The sequence below is a fragment of the Mya arenaria genome, chromosome 6 (genome assembly GCF_026914265.1).
Source record: "Mya arenaria isolate MELC-2E11 chromosome 6, ASM2691426v1".
Lineage (NCBI taxonomy): Eukaryota > Metazoa > Mollusca > Bivalvia > Myida > Myidae > Mya > Mya arenaria.
This window is the reverse complement of record NC_069127.1, coordinates 32,916,144-32,937,248: the sequence shown is the minus strand read 5'-3', so window position 1 is coordinate 32,937,248 and position 21,105 is coordinate 32,916,144. Positions and strand designations below refer to the sequence as shown.

Genomic DNA, 21,105 nt, shown 5'->3' with positions numbered 1-21,105 from the left:
AACTATTTGATATATTATGATGCATTCGGTACACTGATGTTACAATTTTCTACTATAAACGTATGCGCATATTTTTCATTTTGACGATGTGTATTAATATTTAGTTTGCTACGTACAAACATACCATTTAACAATACACATTTGATAAATTAGATTTATTATCACCAACTTCCAATTATAATTGTTACGGTTAAGTTCTCTTTCTTGAGAATAGATTTACTCTCGACTATCTGTGTCATAGCATAGGGACGTGCCTGTCGTGGTCATCGTTCTCCAATGACGCTGTTAAGGACTGGTTATTGTGTGACATAGATGATTGCTTCTGTGATGGAGGACGCGGACTTTGACAGGTACAGGTCAATGAAAATAATGTATTTTGGAAATTCTCTTGATTTTATTTCATGGGACTTAAGATTTACTAAAATTAGGAAAGTGTCTTAAGTTGAGGAATGACTTAAGAAGTTTTATGAAAACCGCCCCTGAATCTGTTCTGTCAATATGATGTAAAGCATTGTCAATATATTAAATGCTATAGAAGGATCTGCACCATGGCCAGTGTTTGAGTGAGTTTACGTATATGTACAGTGTTCTGAATGGCTAATGCTCTCACAAATCGGCACGAATCGATGAACCTCTGGCTCTACTTGAGCCGCAAATACTCAATGATCGTCCACAGTCTCCAAGTTACGAATGCCTCCGCTTCAGAAGTAGCAGGGAAAATAATCTGCCATCGAAAAAATTAAACTTGAAACAAAAACAAGCGTTATCAAGATTGTCTTGTCTTATTTGCAGACAATGTCATTTGATGTTTCTAAATACACTAATTGACAATGTTTAAATAAAAAAAATACAGCCGATATATGAGTGTTACAGATGCATGCGTGTAATTTATACATCCGTTCAGGATTATAATATGAGTAAGATTAGATTAGAATACTGCATTCCATAATTTTCATCCCATTTTATTTATATCAATGGGAAGTAGTACTAATAGGTTTTAATTTCTTCAGCTGTAACCTGTTGTTAACTTTAATTTTCAATTTACATCTCTAAAATGTTATTAAATGAAAAGTTTGCAAGATTATATATCTATTGACTATTTTCTTAAGGCTACACAGAATCTTAAAAAGCAACGTTGTGCTGAAAATGGTACGTATATGTGTATCAAAATGAAAATGTTTCCGTATAGGTTGTGACAATTGCATTTCGGAAGCCAAAACTTGTTTTAAAGAATGTCTTATTTCAATATTGAATACACAATTACACACATCCATATTCGACACATCTTCGTATAACACCTTCATTTTGGTTTGCTTGGCCTGTTGAATTGGTATGAATGAAAGTACTTAACCTGTCATTTATTTAAAATGAATTAGACTTGTTTCTACATCAAAGGTATGTCGATAATTGTTTTTAAGGATAATGTTTACTAAACAGCGTGCAAGTTAAACCTTTTATATTTGGTGCACAAATTCTGATCTCATAAATCCTCCTAAAAATAGCCAACAAGTGCTCGCTTTATGGGAAACCAAAACATTATATTTATATACCAAGTATTTGGGGTTTTTTCAACTCGTCATGTTGGTTTATAGTGGGCGGATGTGCTTTCTCTCAATATCGAGGTACCTGTAGGGGAAACATTTGCATCGTGTTTTTGGACTTGTTTTATTTCGAGTGCTTGTGTTAACATTGGGATATAATTTTTCCGTGGCTGACCACATCCAGGTTAAAATATATATTTATTCACATTATAAGCATTTCAAATTGTAAATATGTTATGATTACCTGACATGTCATCTTCATTTCCAATAAGTTGTGTCATTAGCATGGACCAATGTTTGTTTTTCTATTCAATTTAGCACCCAATTTGATGCATTTTTTGTATTATTCCAGGCTTTAAAAAAGAAAGATCCGACTAAAGCTTACTTTTTTTATGATTCCTTTTAAAAAAGTGAGGTAAGGCACTGTTTTTTGCAGCCTTTATTTCCTTGTCTAAAAAATGGTAAAACCAACCAATATAACTGGTTTAGCGCACTAAGCACAGTACCACAGTGTACCTAGTGTACTTTCCGATGAGTATTAGTGTACTTTCTGAAGTAGCACCTAACCATTACAAAGAATCATCATTTATGAAGACATATTAATTAAATCCATTTTATTTTATCTTTTGAATGCTCAAAACTTTACGGAAATACTAGAAAATGCATGAATCGGTAGTAAGTAACACGGAGCTAAGCCTAACATTAGATTTCCTGCACGTCAAAAAGAAAGTTTAGCTTGAATTATTAATTTTAATTAACACTGTTGTCAATAAAGGAGACTTTCAAATTCAGGGCATAACCAAAAAGTTACTGGAATGGGCAAGATATATTCTTGTGTATTTCTGTACAAGTATGACTTTTGCTCAATACACACTAAGAACATTCAATTGCTCAGCAATATACAGCTGAGACATGATAGTTATGGAAATCCACAGGGCTTTATATAACCTTTTCAATGAGAACTTAACCTTTAGTTTGACCTTGCCCTTATTTACATTGAACATTGAAGTGAAATACTGAACGCATATCAACTGATGATTTTTTAATGATTTTTTTTTGTAACAGCTGAGACGAGAGTAATGAACTGTTTAATCAGGTAAACAATTTGATCAATATATGCCACTCTATGGTTGCAAAACAATTATAAAACAATCCAAACTGATTGAACATGTATTAACAAAAAATACAGAAAAGTCAACTGGGACAGATGCGGGGGTACTACTGCTTGCTTGTTGATGATTTCACAAGGTCTGAAATCAGAACAATTAATTATTTTTCATGAATCAAATATTTATCGGCATATATTTAAATTTTAACAAAAAAATAATAAAATATATACCTATAAGTTAAAGATATTGATAAAGTGTTTTGTCATGTAGTAAACAGGAAATAAGAGAGGAATTATAAGAACTACTCCCTCCTCCTCCAAAAATGTATTACCACCTTATCAAATAATGTATGACAAGATATTATTGCTCAAGTATAAATGATATCACATATATAACATTTTGACATCTTTAACTTTAATTTAATGAATGTCAACTACCTTTTTAATCAGATTATGTCTGTAAAGGAATAATAATCACATTTGTTGCTTGTTGTGGTGATGGAGGCTGGGTAATACTGTCCAAAAACAAATCTTATAATGTTACTTCCAGCTGTAAAAAATAATATAATAATTATGATATCAGATACCTTAAACCTGCAATCTCACAGATTGAATGATTTGACAGCTTTTTTTATTTTTTGTCTTGGAATTAGCCATTTTTTTGCGAAAATCCATGGAAAGCAGTTATATAAGATTGCTGACAAAACATTAGATCGCAGGTTTTTATATTTAAGTTTAAAAAATGATTTTCTATGCATTTTTCTTAAACCGTTAGTAACGGTTTAAGCCATTAAACATTTATTTTCGAACGGAATTATGAAAATCCACGATCTGATTTTTTGTCAGCATTATTATATTATTGATTTGCAGATATTTTCGAAACAAATTGCTCTTTTCAAGATAAAATATAAAAAAAGTTGTAAAAATGGTATATATGTGAGAGTGCAGCTTTAAAAAGTAATCAATAATTCTAAATAATAGAACATATTCAACAAAAAGCATATTGTGTTATTTGTTATCATTTTTTATGTTTGTTACATTCAACTTCATGCCGTCATAACCGCATCTGTTTCTTTCATTTGGACGCGAAATCTCGAAGAAGTTAGTAAAAGTGCCAAAAGAGCAAATGTTCTTCTGATTTAATGTATCAACTATCCTTATTGGTTTTATTCACTCATGGATAATCATAAGTTAGTTCAAACGCGTAGAAAATAGCACAGAAATAACCAGATTTTCAGGGGCAAAATAAGTCAATTCGAGTTGCCCTCCGTGTAGGTCCATGCTAGTATCATCCATTTCACATTCTGAATATGACAGTGAATCATTTAAATACTCGGGGCCCATTCTCGTAAACCAGTCAGGGAATTCATATAATCTTTGAAGGCAACATCAGCAGTACTTTCTTTTTCGCCTTGCCGAGTTTACCTCCTCCGTGTAGTACATTCCCCTTTTTGCATTTTCGATCGTTTGCAGGTTCTACCTGTTAGCATCGTTAGCATCTTTTCGGGATAGTTTTCAGTTTCAAACCCCCGACCATTCAACGCACACAGTCCTTTAATCTAACAAGTGGTCTTATCAATATATGACATTGAAGTTTCATAACTGGGTGTGATGTTAACATTGACGTTGTCCACTAAAATTCTTGTTTACTAATGATAAGGATGGTCTACAAGCGCCTATATGGCTGCGGTATGATTTGACCCCGCCTGACTTAAAGTTGAATTCCGGTATCCAAGGCTAAATCTACCCCCTTCGGTTGGTCATGATGGTAATAACAAAGCCAAAATATAGTGAGAGCCGCGATAAATAAGATTGTGATGTTCCCACCATGCCGACATTTTATAAAGAAGGAAATACTGCTCTCTTTAGAGCCAAGCGGTTGTCAAGTTTTAGCCGAGACTCCAACGGCGGCCGACTATATAGTTAGGTAATCATCCTATGGAGTCCAATGTCCTCTCGGTTTACTTGTCGTGTTGAATTCGTATCAATGAAAGTTCTTAACCCGACAGTTATTCAAATGAGTTAGACATGTTTCTATGACAGAAGTTTGTCGTTTATTTACTCTTCATAATTGTATTCACTAAATGGCGTGAAAATTGAACCTTTAATATTTGATAAACAAATTCTTATCTCATGATTCACCCATCACTAGCCATCAAGCACTCGCCGTTTTGGGGAAAACCATTTCGTTTTAAATGTAGTATAGGTAAAATACCAGGTAATTTATTTTGGTATTCCATTTTGGGATCCCTCGTTATGTTTGGTTATAATTAGGCGGTTGTGCTGCTTCTTTAGTTGACAATATCGGGGCACCTGTAGGGAAACATTTGCATCGTGTATTTTTTACTTTTTGTTTTATTTTGAGTGCTTGAGTTAACATTGGGATATATTTGCCCGTGGCTGACTTTAATCTTGACCTAATCCAGGTAAGACATATCTTTATTCACATTATAAACAGTTTCAGTTGTACATGCATGTATGTTATGATTACGTGACATGTCATCTTTGTTTACAATAACGAGTCTCATTCATTCAACATTCCGATTATGACAGTGAATCTTTTTGAACTAATTTGTCTGTCGTGCATATTCTAGTATCGTGGTTCTGGTCCAGAATATACCCTTTGGATTAACTTTTTGCTCCGGTCTAATACCAGCATGGCCTGTAAAGAGAGTGTCAGTGAACATGCTCACCCTGTCGGGGCCAATTTTCGTAAACCTATCCGTAAATTCATATTTGATCAATATGATGTAAATAAATAACTCTGAAGAAAACATAAGCATTACTTTTCATCTCTTTCGCCTAGATGAGTTCGCCTACTCCGAGAAATACAGCCCCCTTCTTGCATTCTCGAGCGTTTGCAGCATCGTTTCGGGATGTTTTTCAGTTTCAAAGCCCTGACCATTAAACGCACAAAAGTCCTTGAATCTAACAAGTGGTATCATCAATATATGACATTGAAGTATCATAACTGGTTGTGATGTAAACATTGACGTTGTCCACTCAAATACTTGTCTACCTTTTTATTGGTGATAATGATGGTCTGCAAGCGTCTATATGGCTGCCATATGGATTGACCCCGCCTGACGTTGAATTCAGTTACCCGAGGATAAATTTATCTCCTTCGGTTGGTCGGGTATACGTTATAAATAAAGCCGCGATAAATAAGATTGTGATGGCCCACCATGCCGAAATTTTGCAAAGAAGGAAATACTGTACTCTTTCGATTCGACCCGTTATTCAGTCTTAGCCGCGATTCAAACAGCGGCCGACCATATTGTTAGATTATCTTCATTTGGGAGTCCCATGTCCTCTTATATTGGATATTTATTTTACCTGTTTTATCTTCCTTCTACAAATCGTTCAAACAATTGCCTACTTGGATTTTGCGCCATCTTAAAACCACAGCCTACTATAATATAAATGTATTGACGAAAAATATATTGTCGATATATCTTTGCTCATAGATCCTTTCAAACGTATTTATAATCACACATATATTCCCTCAACATTTCCAATTTTGAATCTTAAAGATTTGAAAAAAGAATAATATATTTTTTCACCAGGACTTGTTGCACATCACATTCAAGATAATTAGAATGGTGTTTGAAATATTATCTATATCTTCAGTTTTAAATCCAGATTACTCGACCTGCTCAATCAACTGGAATTTGTTTAACGTAACGTTATGTTCTACGTTTTCGTTTTATGCGGAAGTTTTACTTTTGTGTTTGTCCACTTTCTGCCTGGATGAGATCCGGCTTCACCAGCCCTCCAAGCGGTTTAGAATATTCCTCCAGTGGTAGATCCGTGTTGCTTGTTCTTTAATGATATCAACCGCAGGTGGCGAGAAAATGCATACATGGCAATAAAATTATATCGTACTCCATCACTTTCTTTCTCCAGTTTATATACCCAAATTGCACTTTTATTTTATTGCACACTGTACCCGTCAACAATTTGTTACCACCAACAGATAACAAGTTGACCGACCTTAAATTGTGAATTTGTCTTTTATTTATTGTTATGTCTGACAATTTCATTCTCATCTTATATTATGATCAAACCGTTCTTAACAATGTCTTCGTTGAAAATATTTCACATTTAAACGGGTTTCAACGTATATGACTTACGCCGTACTTTTCCACCTTCCTATAAATAGGCGAAAGGAATTTCAAAGACGGGTTCCTACTCATAAGACGTGATGTTTTGATATTCACTTAGATTAATAAACCATGGGAAATCCCAATACGGGTTCCCAGCGTTGTCTCAAAATAGCAAATTTTAAATACTAGTACCACATAATGCATATTAAAACAAATCAGCGACATAAACAACACTAAAGTTTAGATAGGGGAATTCGTATATGAACAACATTCGAAATGAAGAACCCATTGTAAGAAGTAGAACTTTGAACGATCAGAAAAGATTGCGAATTTATACATTTGATTGTACTTTAATACGGGGTAAAAAAACGATCGAAGCTAAAAATAACTAGATTAAAATTTTAAGCAGATGAGATAAAGTGCCAACGTTGTTTTTGCAACACTATGGCTAAAGAAATCATTGTGACTGAAAAATTGATTTCGGATTGTCACTTAATCGATGGGCAGGAAAGATAGATGTTAAAGGTATACGATGTATACAACGTATCTACACCAGAGATATATATATATATATATTTAGGTCCAATATTGTTTCTATGAATGTATAAAAAATTTAATATATAAAATACAGGTGCGCCAGTTATGTCACCCACAACTTAAAGCGCGTGTAAATAATAAAGCTCGTTTAATATGTAAAAACAAAATTAAAATTGGTTTATTTTAAGCTAAAACTGGATTGCTAGTTCAAGCAACTAATCAAAATGTCTCGTGACGAATGCATGGTTATTCACTTACTGTAACAGAGCAAAATTCCATATTAGAAATAACATATATTGCTAGAAGATTTATGCAGTACGTATAAAAATATAAAGTATGATCGTTCTTGTACATTTTTTAACATTCCCTTATACATGCTCGTGAGCTTCAGGGATTGTCAAGATTACTCCAAATAGTTTATACTGTAAATGAGGTGCGAAACCACTACTAATTTTATAGTAATCACAAAACGCAACAAAACCGAAAGTATTGTCTAAATTTAGCTTGCAGAACGTCAATACGAAATTTCCATATCGCGGGAATGTATAATAATTCTATCAATCAATAAATATTAACAAACATGATCTTATCCAATAATATTAATCTATGTATAATTTTCTTAAATCATTGAATAGCGTACATTCAATAACAAAATGGCACTCTTCGTTTAATTAATCATATACATTACATTTTCTATCAAGGTATAGAATCGTTATCGACTCATGACATCTACGGGTATCTATTGCAGGATGATTTGTAGGTGAACGTTATATACTTACTCCTTTTCTATGAGTTTTCACGATAACAAAAAAAAGGTTTCGTAAAACTTCTGTCAGCACTCCAGTCTGTTTGAAAAACAAAAACAAACTAAAAGCCAAGATTAAGCCTTCTATAAGTGATCCGATTCAATTATGTTTAACCAATACTTAATCTACCAATAATTAATGGATATCTAGCATTACAAGTTCTCCATATACAAAATGATTTGTTTGGATATTTTAACATTTTTACACAATATTGTTTGTAAACGCGCTTTACGCAAGTGTGGTGTACACAACTGTCGTGTAAGCAAGTGTCGTGTACGGTGAACGCAAGTGTCGTTTTAGCAAGTGTTGTGTACGGTGTACGCAACTGTCGTGTAAGAAAGTGTCGTGTACGGTGTACGCAAGTGTGGTGTACGGTGTACGCAAGTGTGGTGTACGGTGTACGCAAGTGTCGTGTACGGTGTACGCAAGTGTGGTGTACGCAAGTGTCGTGTACGGTGTACGCAAGTGTCGTGTACGGTGTACGCAAGTGTGGTGTACACAACTTTCGTGTAAGCAAGTGTCGTGTACGGTGAACGCAAGTGTCGTTTTAGCAAGTGTCGTGTACGGTGTACGCAACTGTCGTGTAAGAAAGTGTCGTGTACGGTGTACGCAAGTGTCGTGTACGGTGTACGCAAGTGTGGTGTACACAACTGTCTTGTAAGCAAGTGACGTGTACGGTGTACGCAAGTCGTGTACGGTGTACGCAAGTGTCGTGTACGCAACATTCGTGTTCGCAAGTGTCGTGTACGGTGTACTCAAGTGACGTTTACGCAACAGTCGTGTCGCAAATGTCGTGTACTGTCCGCCTTGCATCGTACTTTGTCCGATATATTTTGTACGGCGAGAACACGTTGCAAATAAGTGCAAATGGGTTACGGGATTCCGGTGAGAATATTTTTGCAAGAATTCCCAACAGTTTAAAATTCTCGTATGCTGTTCCCGTGTTCCCGACTATGTCCATGACTTCATAAGCTCGACTAAATAAGATATTTGACGACATTTCTTCTCCAAATCCTAATAGCTTTGTTACAATTTGAAACTGATTATAAGATACATAGATCAAGGGTCTGGTTTGAGTCGTCAAGTAATACGCAATTATATTCAACAAGCTCATGAACATATAATGTTTGTTAGCGAATCATTTGCTAGCGTCTTACATATTTCATCGAGGAGTTGAATAAAATTGATTCTTTTTATCACCCCCCCCCCCCCACCAAAAAAATAAAAAAAAAAAATAAAAATAATACACAAACAAGTTCTACAGTTCTACCTGTTTCACCTGCGCTGCTGTTGAGCAGAATACCACTAACTGACAATGCAATGCATTTTTTTCGCGCTTAAAGTATAACTTAAAATCGTTTAAACAATATTATATATAATATATCTATATATATCCGCCGATCGTTTTGAGTCCGTTTATAAGTAAAATTAATACTGAAATGTTGTCCAGTAAGAATCACAACATAAACACTTTCACTTTACTTCTAGCAAAATGTTCTTTTTTGAAAATGTTGACGACATACCCGGTTTTATGACGTCATGATGTTGTGCTTACACGTCATTTCTGGTTTAAATGATACAGAATGTGTCGAAGGTTTTGAAAATATATTTCATGAAATCCAAAGGAATATCAAGTTTTCCCCTGAAGATATAATTGAAAAGTGACCATATTTTTCAAATAAATCATAACAAAATAATTAAGAAATAAACGTGCTTATATATTGCCAATTGAGGAATAAGTGTTTCCAATTAAATAACTTACAAACATGCAGAGTAATATGTTATGTCACATATATGTAAAACAGAAGAAAAAAATATGATAGTTATAGAAGACCGAAAACAAGAGATAGCAGGTGATAACATAGTTTACTGTTATCAATACTTACTTTTTTGTTGTAGGTTCTGTTCTATAGCATAATGCAGGAGGCTGTACACTGTCTCGCGATCGAGTTGATGTTGGATCTTGTGAAACAATGGATACACGCAAGACACGTTTTGTTCCTTTGGATAATACTCAACTCTTCGAACAACTCAAAAAAGAAATGGGAATCAAAACCGACAACTAAGAACGGCAGACACAACAATGATTTAAGTCGTAAATCCATGACAAGAAGAACTGTAAAAAGTATAGAACGTATACAATGCATAATCAGATCACGCGAGATATTTGCCTGGGTCTTTCCAATCAACAGGCGAGTTATGCACAGCGAATTCCATCGACTTCTGACGTTTTCTCTGTTTCCACTTGATCCTTCAGTAAGTGCTATCAAACTAGCTGCAAATGGCTTCTTTTACACTGAAGTGGATGCAGTTGTTGAGTGCTTTGAATGTGGACGGACTCATCGAAATTGGGATACTGATGGAGTATATTTTCCTACGGAAGACATTCAAAACACACACACCCATGACTGCCCATTCCGGACAGGTCAACAATCTGCCAGGAATGTCCCAATGCATGATCAGGACGAGAACATTCTGAACGATATAGTCCAACCAACGGCAAATGGTAAAACTCGGTTTTTAAGCTCTACTGGCCAAAGGCCAGAAGAGCTTATGCGATGGTAATGTGTACGTAGTATGTGCATCCGTGCGTCTGTGCGTCTGTAAACAAATGCTTGTGAACACGATTCAGTCTTCAGTTTTAATTATATCTCGATGAAACTTGTACAGTATCTAGATATCCATTAGAGCTTGGTTCCTTTCGAAAACCATGCATGCCTAGATTATGGCCCTTGATAGTATAAAAAATGCTATTGTGTAAACAATTGGTTGTGAACACGATACAGTTTTTTTGATCTGGATGAAACTTTTTCCGTATTGAGATATCCATTTAAGCTCGGATCCTTTCGAAAACCAGCCAAATCCGCCCATGCATGCCTAGATTATGGCCCTTGATAGTATAAAAAATGCTATTGTGTAAACACTAGCTTGTAAACACGATACAGTCTTTAGTTTTGATTGTATCTCGATGCAACCTGTACAGTATTTAGATATCCATTTGAGCTTGGTTCCTTTCGAAAACCAGCCAGATCCGGCCATGCATGCCTAGATTATGGGCCTTGAAAGTATTAAAAAAATCAGTTCGTCTGTAAACAATTGCTTGTGAACATGATACAGTCTTCAGTTTTGATTGTATCTCGATGGAACATGTCCAGTATTTAGATATCCAATAGAACTCGGTTCCTTTTGAAAACCAGCCAGATCTGCACATGCATGCCTGGATTATGGGTCTTGAAAGTTTAAAAAATCCTATTTTAAGCTAAGTCTATTTTTAGCCAAGTCTACATGAGCGAAGTCTATTTTTAGCCAAGTTTACATGTAAAGTCACAATTGCTTGTGAAGATTTGTTCAAATTATGCCCCTGGGGTCATTATCGCCCCCCCACGGAGATTGTCCCGCAAGGGACTAGTGCGGCAAATGCAAACGACCTCGGCGACGTTGGCGGATGCCCAGGGAAGAGTTCTCTTTTCTTTGTAAGGGACGGACTCCCCCCCCCCCCCTTAAATTGATAAAAGTTAAAAACCTTTTTGTCTGAAACCACTATACAAATCCTTGCTATTTTAAACAAGGCTTTATTTAGTGGTCCACTACCAAGGTTGTTCAAATTATGCCCCTTGGGTCAAAACTGGCACTGCCCTGGGTGTCACTATTTTCCTATAGACATATTTAAGAAATATTTTCAAAATCTTCTTGTTTCAAACCACAAGGCCCATACCTTTGATGTTAGTTGTGGAGCATCATATGATGCAATTGAAAACATTTGAAATAATGCCCCTTGGGCAAAAGCTGGCCCCACCTCTTTTGACGTACTTATTAATTTTTAAAGCTACAGTAATGAAATTTTGACCATGTGAACAGTTTTGCAAACAAGCATTAATGTTGTCCTCGGATGTCCTTGACTTTGACCTTTGACCGACTTTTTATTTTAAAGCTACAGAAATGAAATTTTGACGATAAGTACAGTTTTGAAAGCAAATATTTTTACCCTCAAATTACCTCTACTTGGCACATATTAAAATAGTGTATGCAACTAATCTGCTTACAACATTTCCTGTCCTCAGATGTTGAAGGTGCAGCGTTTTAAGCTAACCCAAATACTAAAAGTGAACTATATATGCGTTGCCTATTACTCAAACGTACATGCTGTGGATTAAAAATAACCACAAGAGCCATGCCAGTAAAGCATAGGCCCTTTTGGGCCTCTTGTTATGTAGAAGTTTTAATTGCCGGTTTCAATTTTCAGTATTTAATATATAAATTCAAGACTTTCCATAGGATTTAGTTTCAATACAACATTTGATTTTAAACGTAGGTAAGTCATATACTCGTAACATGAAAACATGACTTTTTGTTCATACAACCACCAAGAGAATAAATTAACATTAACATTAAATTGAAATATTTTAAAAGTAAATATTACTGTTTCATAAGCTATTGAAGATCGGCACTAGAAGTATTTGCCTTTGATTATCTGTTATTATCTGTATATACATCAACGAGGACTGAATTTGTAATACAACATATCCAAACCTACTTTGTCTCATATGTTCAACTCATAAATCCGTTTGTTTTTAAAACGTTAATAACAATAGTTTCATCTCTAGTATACACATCGACTTAAACCATTGTCTTCTAAATATTCACGGACGATTTTATTTATAAGGTCAACATTCTGCAAGGAACGCCTCAATGCATGACCAGGACGAGAACACTCTGAACAATATAATCCAACCAACGGCAATTGGTAAGACCAAGTTTTTTATGTAGAACTTATAATTGCCGGTATTCATTTGCAGTATTTAATATATAAATTCAAGACTTTCCATAGGATTTAGTTTCAATACAACATTTGATTTTAAACGTAGGTAAGGCATACACTCGTAACATGAAATTAAACATGCTCACACAACCACCAAGAGAATACATTAAAACTAACATTACATATAAATATTTTAAAAGTATATATTACTGTTTCATAAGCTATTGGAGATCGGCACGAGAAGGATTTGCCTTTGATTATCTGTTAATATTCATCGGTGACGACTGAATTTGTAATCCAGCATATCCAAACTTATTTTGTCTCATATGCTTCATAAATGTTTTTAAACGTTAATAGCACTATTTTGATATGTGGTATACACATCGACTTAAACCATTGTCTTCTAAATAAACACGGACGATTTGTTTTATAATTCAGTAGTCTGTGTTATATATTTACCTGAATTTTACTATATGAATTTAAAGAACTCGTACCCCAAAAATGTGTAAACTTAATTTTGTAGAAGAGTTGGAAGCTCGCTTCCCTGGCATTGATACCAGTCAACCTTAGCACATGGAATATGCCATCTTCGTCAGCAGGCTTACGTCTTTCAAGAACTGGCCGTCCGGACATGTGGTGTCACCGAACGCACTAGCAAGAGCAGGATTATTTTATACTGGTATGCTGCCTTTTCTTGACGGCTGTTCATGTACCTCCTCACATAAGGCTAGTGCTTTATCAAAGGAACAGGAGTCGTCATACATGTGCTGGCGGTTTTAATTACCTGGGCATGCACTTAAATCTTTGGATAAAAAGCGACCAAGAAGGCTGTCACAAAAAAATATTCTATAATATTGTCCTTTAATGACCTGCAATTGTTTTAATTTATGTTTTAGTCTATATTACAAACCATAACTGCAAATTATTTACTATTTCAAATTTGCAAAAGGGGAGCGAATGTAGACTTCCTTTATAATGAATATGATTTCCGTCTCGAAACAAAATATTACAAAATATACTCCAGATAGTTTTCAATTCTGATGACGTCACATTTCGTGCTTACTCACGTTTCTATGTGAATTAGCTATGTTGATATTTGGAAACGATATAACAAAACATGAATGGTCTATTTCATAAGAAAACAAATACTTGGAGGAAATATAAGAAATAAGTTCTGCAGTGTGTATTTTAAGTGATTTTTCCCTATTTGTTTTAGTTGTTTGATTTGATTTTGAAAATGAATAAAAAGGAAAGTTGCAAATGATTTCAGGATTTAAGGATCGAGTCAGATGTTTCTATTGTGGATTAGGCCTTGTCAGCTGGGAAATCGGAGATGACCCTTGGATTGAGCACGCACGACATTCTCCTGAATGTACATATGTTCAGAGAAACAAGCCACCAACTAGCAACGGGGTAAGTGTCAATGGTCAGAAAGGCAGTCTTGTTAACTGTTACGGTTGTCCGGTTAGCTCAGAGGCTAGCGCACTGGCTTCTTACCTTGGCAACCCGGGTTCGATTTCAAGCTTGGGCGCATGTGAGTTTGGTTAGTGGTAACCAAGCAGGACAAGTGGGTTTCTACCGGGTTCTCATGTTTCCCCAGCAACACAACACAAACCTATCGCAATAAATCGTGCCAAAGCGAGAGATTTAGGTAATGTTGCCATAACGTGTTTAATAATCGTTGTAAAAAAAGATATGCTAAAACTAAATAATAACCCATAGGTAACACTGCTGTTTAAAATGAAACAAAGTATTACACTGAGTTATGGTTGCGATTTTATTAGTCTGAAAGTTATATATATATAATGTAATCGCATGTTAAGATTAAAAATTTCATGTAAATATTATACTTCAGACAGAGCGCCAGATGTCTGCTGACGACAACGAAGTAACTGCCCCCGGGATTCCCTCTCAAAGTATGGCTTTGCTCAAAATTATGTATGGAATCTGGCACCACAATTCTGAATTTTGCTAAGTAAAACTTGCAGTTTGTTTACGTAGTCACCTGAAAATATGTCATTTCCAGGAGTGATATTATTTATAGTCTAGTCCATCCAAGAAACATAAGTGGTGGGAGCATTTGTTTTAAAAAATGATACGGGACAGTTAATTGTGAGAGTGTCATTAAATAGTATAAGTATAAGAAACACAGTAATTCATGTTGTAAACGTATATCTCATCCGGTTGTTATAAGATATTGGTAGTGAATTGTCAAAAAATGACAAAACTTGGTCAGAACGTTCCCCTTGGTCAAGACTTAACCTAAAAATGTTTGTCTCATAGAGTTTAAAATAGGTCACAGGGTCAACTCTTAATAACACACCAGATACAATATATTTTGTCCACTATTTTGAGTGTTTTCCCTTGATAAACTCTTAAACAACGTCTGCTTTTTGTTTCAGGTAACGTCAGTCTTGAAGCAAAACAAACGGACGCTTTGGATGACAATAATCATTGCCGCATCTGTTTGGACAACAGGAGCATTATTGTATTTTTGCCATGTGGGCACCTTGTGTCATGTGCAGAGTGTGCACCTGCTCTTAAGCTATGTCCAATTTGCCGCGCAGATATTCGAGGAACTGTTAGGGCTTTCCTTCCTTAATAAAATGCGAACAAGATTAAACACAGATAATATGATTTGAGCATATCATGATGAAATAAGACATGCATATGTAACCTAGGTTTGATATTGCTATGATAATCCATTAGGCAAATAATAAAGTAAGAACAGACTCGGTGTGTATCTCAATGTGAACTCATACATTCCTGTGTTTCAATTCAATGTACATGTTTTGTCTTGTCAATCGTTACTATATTTATTATTGGTGTGTGAGAGCGGTACTGCTTTGTCATGTAGTTTTGCATAAGATAATGTATTGATAGGTTATAACTGTTGACCCGCTCCTTTATTCAAACATATCATTTGAAAGTTTGTCTGTAATGCGGAAAACAGCTTGTTGTATAAGTTAAGCTAATTCAAAATGTATTTTGACTATATAAATGCTCGAAAATTAATATTTTGTCCAAATCTATTTATTTATATAAGTCCAAATTCAACCGTCTCTGTGCTGTCTAAAATATTAATGACGCCATTGCAGCTATTAAACTGTGTACTTGCTGATTTCTTATGTGAAATTAAGCGGTAATGAGTATTTAGTCATCACTTTTTATGTTGTTCGAGTGATTTAGACAAAACTCAATTAATGTAACAGTTGGTCATTAACTTCCGTCGAAAATTTTGTCTCGTGGATATAGATTTGGGGTTTTCCGCTTGTCTTTCAGGAGCCATTACTTTGTAACTAAATAGACTGCATTTGTAGTGAAACTTTCGTAAAGCGTGTAAAACCATTATCGTTGCGGAGTCAAAACCTCGTAACTCTGTTTTTTTTGTGAAATGGGTTTTTTCATGCTGCGGGAAACATAAACTAATTCCGCGCCTTCTGACAAAATCTCGTAAGTGAATGCCAATGGGAAATGGTCTTGGTAACATGTGACAAAACCTCGTACTCGGATTGGTCTTTCACCACAAGAGTCACAACCCGCGTAACTTGAGTTACGAGGTTTTGACATTGTTCGTCCATATCAGGTCAAGTACGTGGATCACACGTTCTTTAAGAAGTATTCAGATCTGTCGTATTTCAGTACAAATAGGCCAGGGACAAAAGTCGGAGATCCGGTAGTAACTAATATCCGTGTGCTGCAATACAATACAAATGGCGAAATTCAGTTCAAGCTTTTGTTTCACGACGAGTTCAGTAATCTACCTAGACGAGCTAGACGATCGGATGTTGTAAACCAAGATCCAACTCCGCTTCATTGTGGTCCATTAGTCATTAAGCGCTCTAAATTCCATCATCTGATGGAATTGAAGTCTGTTGTCCCTGCTGACTACCATCCGTTCTTTGATAATCTCAACCACGACTAGATATGTGTCAGTGATTTGAATTAACGTTACTACAGTTACCATCTTAAAACAGTTTTGGATTATGCCATAATTGTTTGTTTTTTGCATTTGTATATTTTCATTTTGTATTAGCGATTGAATGAACAGTCTCACCAAAATTGCTCTTACGATAGTGTACAAACTGTTTTCTAAAAAAGAGTATTTGTATAACTATTGGAGTTTCATTTAGTTTTGTGTGTCATCTCTTTATTTTTAATCATATAGGTTGACGTATTTCGTCTAGAATGTCATGTCACATGCCATTAAATAACCTGTAATTACCTGTGTCTAAATGTTTTTAATTCAGATGACCATAGATTAGAGACCAGATTGTTCGTTATAAAACTTGAATAGTTTTTGTCACAATTTGTTACCAGTTTTAGTTTCATGTGTTTTTGAGATTTGTTAAAGAACAGTAAAATGACTTTTGTGTGTCATAAAGAAATTGTCTTTAAATTGCTTTTAATCATAGAAGTCTAGAGGTTGACTTATTTCATTGAATGTCATGTCACATGCCATTTAATAATCTCTAATTATGTCATCTATTGACCAAATGTTTTTGTTTTTAAAAGGCAAAAGCGTTTCGCTCCTTCGACTTGAAATGTTTTGTCACAAATTCTTACGAGTTTTAGTACAAGTATTATGAAAATTTGATAAAATCTTTTGTATAATTATTATTTTATAAAATTTGTTAAGAGATCAGTTAAATGACATGTGTGTGCCATAATATTTTTATGTCATCTGTTGACCTAATGTTTTTGTTTTAAAGGCAAGAGTGTTTTGCTTATTGGACATGAAAATGTTTTGTCACGATTTGTTACCAGTTATAGTTAGTTTTTGAAAAAGTTGATTAAATTTTAAGCATTTTCTCTTTTTTGTTTTACTCATAAACATGCAGTAAGTTTTTTAAAAAAGGTTTAAAACAAAGGTGATTTCCTAAAACAATTTATAAAAAGAAAATATGTGTATTTGTCACACATAAGAAATGTAATGATGCAATAATTAATAATTAATTAATATTTTGATTTTCATCAAAACTCGTATCTACGACTTTTTGTCACCAATATCAAATCAAAATGTTGTAAGTGAGAAAGGTCAATAAAGGTGCCTTTTTTAAAATAAATAAGTGTCAAATTTATATTTAAAATGCAAAATCACATTAATATACGAAGTTTCGTTGTATATATGCAAAAGGTTCTCAAATATCACATTTTTTTCCTCCTCCTGTAAAATTTATATATCCGGAGTTACGAGGTTTTGACTCCGCAACGACGCATAGCATTTTGTCCGGATAGGTTAGTACCACACAGTTGATTGCTGTTTCATGATAGAAAATCTCAAATTTGTCAATCAAGAGTTATTCCACAGAAATAAGAGAAAAATGTTTTACTGTGAAGCATGCACAAACTAAAATGTGCTCAGTAACTCCAGAGTGATTGCCCTTTACTGAAGAAAAACAGCTTAAATGAGCGGAAAAAAATATGTGTTTAAAGAAACATGAAAATACAATTGGATCGGTGATTTAAGTTTGGTGTTCCCATGGTCACCGAAATCATGCATATTATTTGATAGACCTAAATATTAACTCGTATCTGTACTTATAGACACATGTTCACAAACGTAGCGATCCTCTTAATTGCAAATCCACCAACTGAGAGTTGTATTATTGTTGTAAATACCGATTATGTTGAAATAAAAAGGCAATAAAATATGTTTAAATCAAATCAGAGTTGTATTCATCAGCCAAGTATCATACGTACGTACGTTAATAATCTAGACGGTACGGGTTAACTCGGCGTTATCAACTTCGTTAATTAGGACGGTATACTTAGTGGCAGTTCAAACGTTCCGTGTTTTACCGTACTAAATCTACCATAGCATAGTAAATGTTACCAAAATGTTACAGTGAATGTAAAGTTCGAAGGCTCAAAGTTTTTGACAAGTACTTTACTTATTATTTATGGACATAATATCTTTGGCCCGTTTTAGTACCACCTTGGCGTTGTTTTTTCGACTACTTTACACTTTTGACCGGTTGCTTATGATTCAACCCTTAGGTCTAAAAAGTAAACAAATGTTTTAAACATATTCCATAGGAACCAATACGAAATCAACATATTATTAGGTTTCATGTATACATAACATTCACTCAATATGATGTAGACAAATATTAAACTCGACAAACCTTTGAATCAGATACTTTGTTCGGAATAGAGAATGAAAATTATTAAACGTCTCTTGTCCTGCACCTCCAACATTCAAGGAACTCCTTGCGAATAAGGCAAAGAGTTTACAGTTTTATACCCAGTGTACCCAGTGGGTGACATTTTCTCATTGCAATAGCGTAATAGAAACTGTTAGACACTGTTATACACTGACCAAAAACTGCCACTGTTTGTTTGCAAGAAAAACGACATTTAACCAACAAAAAGCAACACGCATCTTGAAGCACATACATAATAGGTCACTCCAAAATAAAGTACAAACATAACAGGGTATCACCAAGACAAAGCACATTCAAGGCAGGTCACATGATGAAGAAGCACATACAAGGCAAGTCACGCCTAGACAAAGCACATATAAATACTTTGAATGTCACACTATGAGAAAGCATTTACATGGTATGTCACAACTAGACAAGGCAAGTAGTTATCCATGGAAGGTCACACCATAACAAAGCACATACATTGCATGTCTTCCCATGTCAATATTTATATGAAAACTAAAAGCACATTCATGTAATGGCATACCATGACAAAGCACATACAAGGCAACACTAAGACAAATCACATACATGACAGGTTACTCATCGATATGAAAGCCCGTGCATAAGTAAACACCCCTTTGTGTTGAATTGATCGAAAGAGGAAACAATACTGATATAACATGTATGTGGATGATTTCAATTTAGAAACTAAATGACAGTCTCATAATGGTATTCATCCATCTTTTAAATAAAATATATCTAATTTACCTTTCTATTCATCACGCACCTCACGACGAATATCAAAACACTGTAGGAAACAGTAACTGTATTAGTTCTGTCATATAGTACAGTGTTTTAGATATTCTTCCGAACATATATAATTTCCATTCCATTTCAAACAACTACATACGCTTATAGATAGTTTAGCCAAAACATACCTGTAAAATATAAACTAATGCATAGAGCCTTTTGAAGAGCAACGATGCCTCGTTAATTGCAAATACACCTAACACCTATGTAAGCCCGAAAAAATCATTACTTATAATGCCTGCCCTGGCATTTAATACAATTGATTTAAGTGCAAGTATCGTAGCAAAAATTGGTAATAAAATACTAGTGAAAATCAGGTTTATATCACAGAGAATTGTATTCTTATGATATACCAGGCATTATGTAGTGTTTATGAAATGGAATAAATGATTAGTAATACCCTACAAGGTAAATAAAGAAATTTAATAGTGGATTGGTCTCTATTCAAGATGTTCCAACACTATTGCGACAATTTAGTGTGAGAGGTAAAATGTTGTTAGAAATGTTGGTGTTTGTGCTACTTTTAAAATTAGAATTACTTTTTATTAAAGGCGGGTATATTTGGCACTTAAAGCGTCATTTAAAGCAAGATGAATTCTGAATTCACTGACCTTAAGCACGTGTGACAGCCAAACACTTTTTAAAGTACACTTACAAAATATGACAGGAAAAGTTTTTTTCTTGTATATTATCCATTCAATCAGGCACGCCTGCAACTTTTTCTTAAGATAAAATAAACAATACATAAATAATTTGTCGCTGCCTGTGGTACGTACGTAGTGCTTACGCACTTGTGTGTTTGGTGAATGTCGTGCGTGCGCGTGTATGTGTTAAGAGTATGTAATTACTTTCACCATGTATAACAATTTTCTTCACATGCATGTGCCTGACTTGGACTTATGTCAACAGGTAAAGTCAGCAGTGACGCCATACTGAGTCCTGTGTCCACCGTATACTTTTAAACATATCAGAAACGGGACAAATTTGAAATATTACTGCTTTTGTTGACATTTGTGCGACATTAATCAAGTCACAATAATCGGCTCTACAAAATTTCTAGGGAATTTAAAAGCGACTAGTAGCAATTCATAGTTTATTTTCAAGTTGTCGCGTTTCTGTTTAATTGGCAACGTTCAATTCAGTTCGCAATGTCGCGCACGTGAGCTAACGGCAAGTTAGTTTTATGTTCAACTTTATACTGTTCGTCATCAACGTTAGACGACGAGTTGATATTTATTGTAAAAATGTCAGCTTGTCGACCAATACTTCAGCTGGCAAAGTGAAATAAG

At 34.7% G+C, this 21,105-nt stretch overlaps 1 protein-coding gene and 1 long non-coding RNA gene across 2 annotated transcripts; one reads left to right on the top strand and one right to left on the bottom strand.

Annotated features, from left to right (window-relative positions):
- Positions 1–1,595: 1,595 nt before the first annotated feature.
- Positions 1,596–17,666, top strand: LOC128238443 (putative inhibitor of apoptosis). Its single transcript, XM_052954366.1, has 7 exons — positions 1,596–1,725; positions 9,998–10,604; positions 12,762–12,842; positions 13,381–13,536; positions 14,128–14,270; positions 14,713–14,773; positions 15,260–17,666. Exons 4-7 carry the CDS (start codon positions 13,431–13,433, stop codon positions 15,457–15,459), a joined length of 510 nt encoding a protein of 169 aa, XP_052810326.1. The 5' UTR covers positions 1,596–1,725; positions 9,998–10,604; positions 12,762–12,842; positions 13,381–13,430; the 3' UTR covers positions 15,460–17,666.
- On the bottom strand, positions 2,614–7,163 carry LOC128238444 (uncharacterized). Its single transcript, XR_008261704.1, has 2 exons — positions 3,088–7,163; positions 2,614–2,791 (listed from the first exon to the last, which is right to left on the bottom strand). It is a non-coding gene; the product is annotated as an uncharacterized LOC128238444 (long non-coding RNA).
- Positions 17,667–21,105: the final 3,439 nt, after the last annotated feature.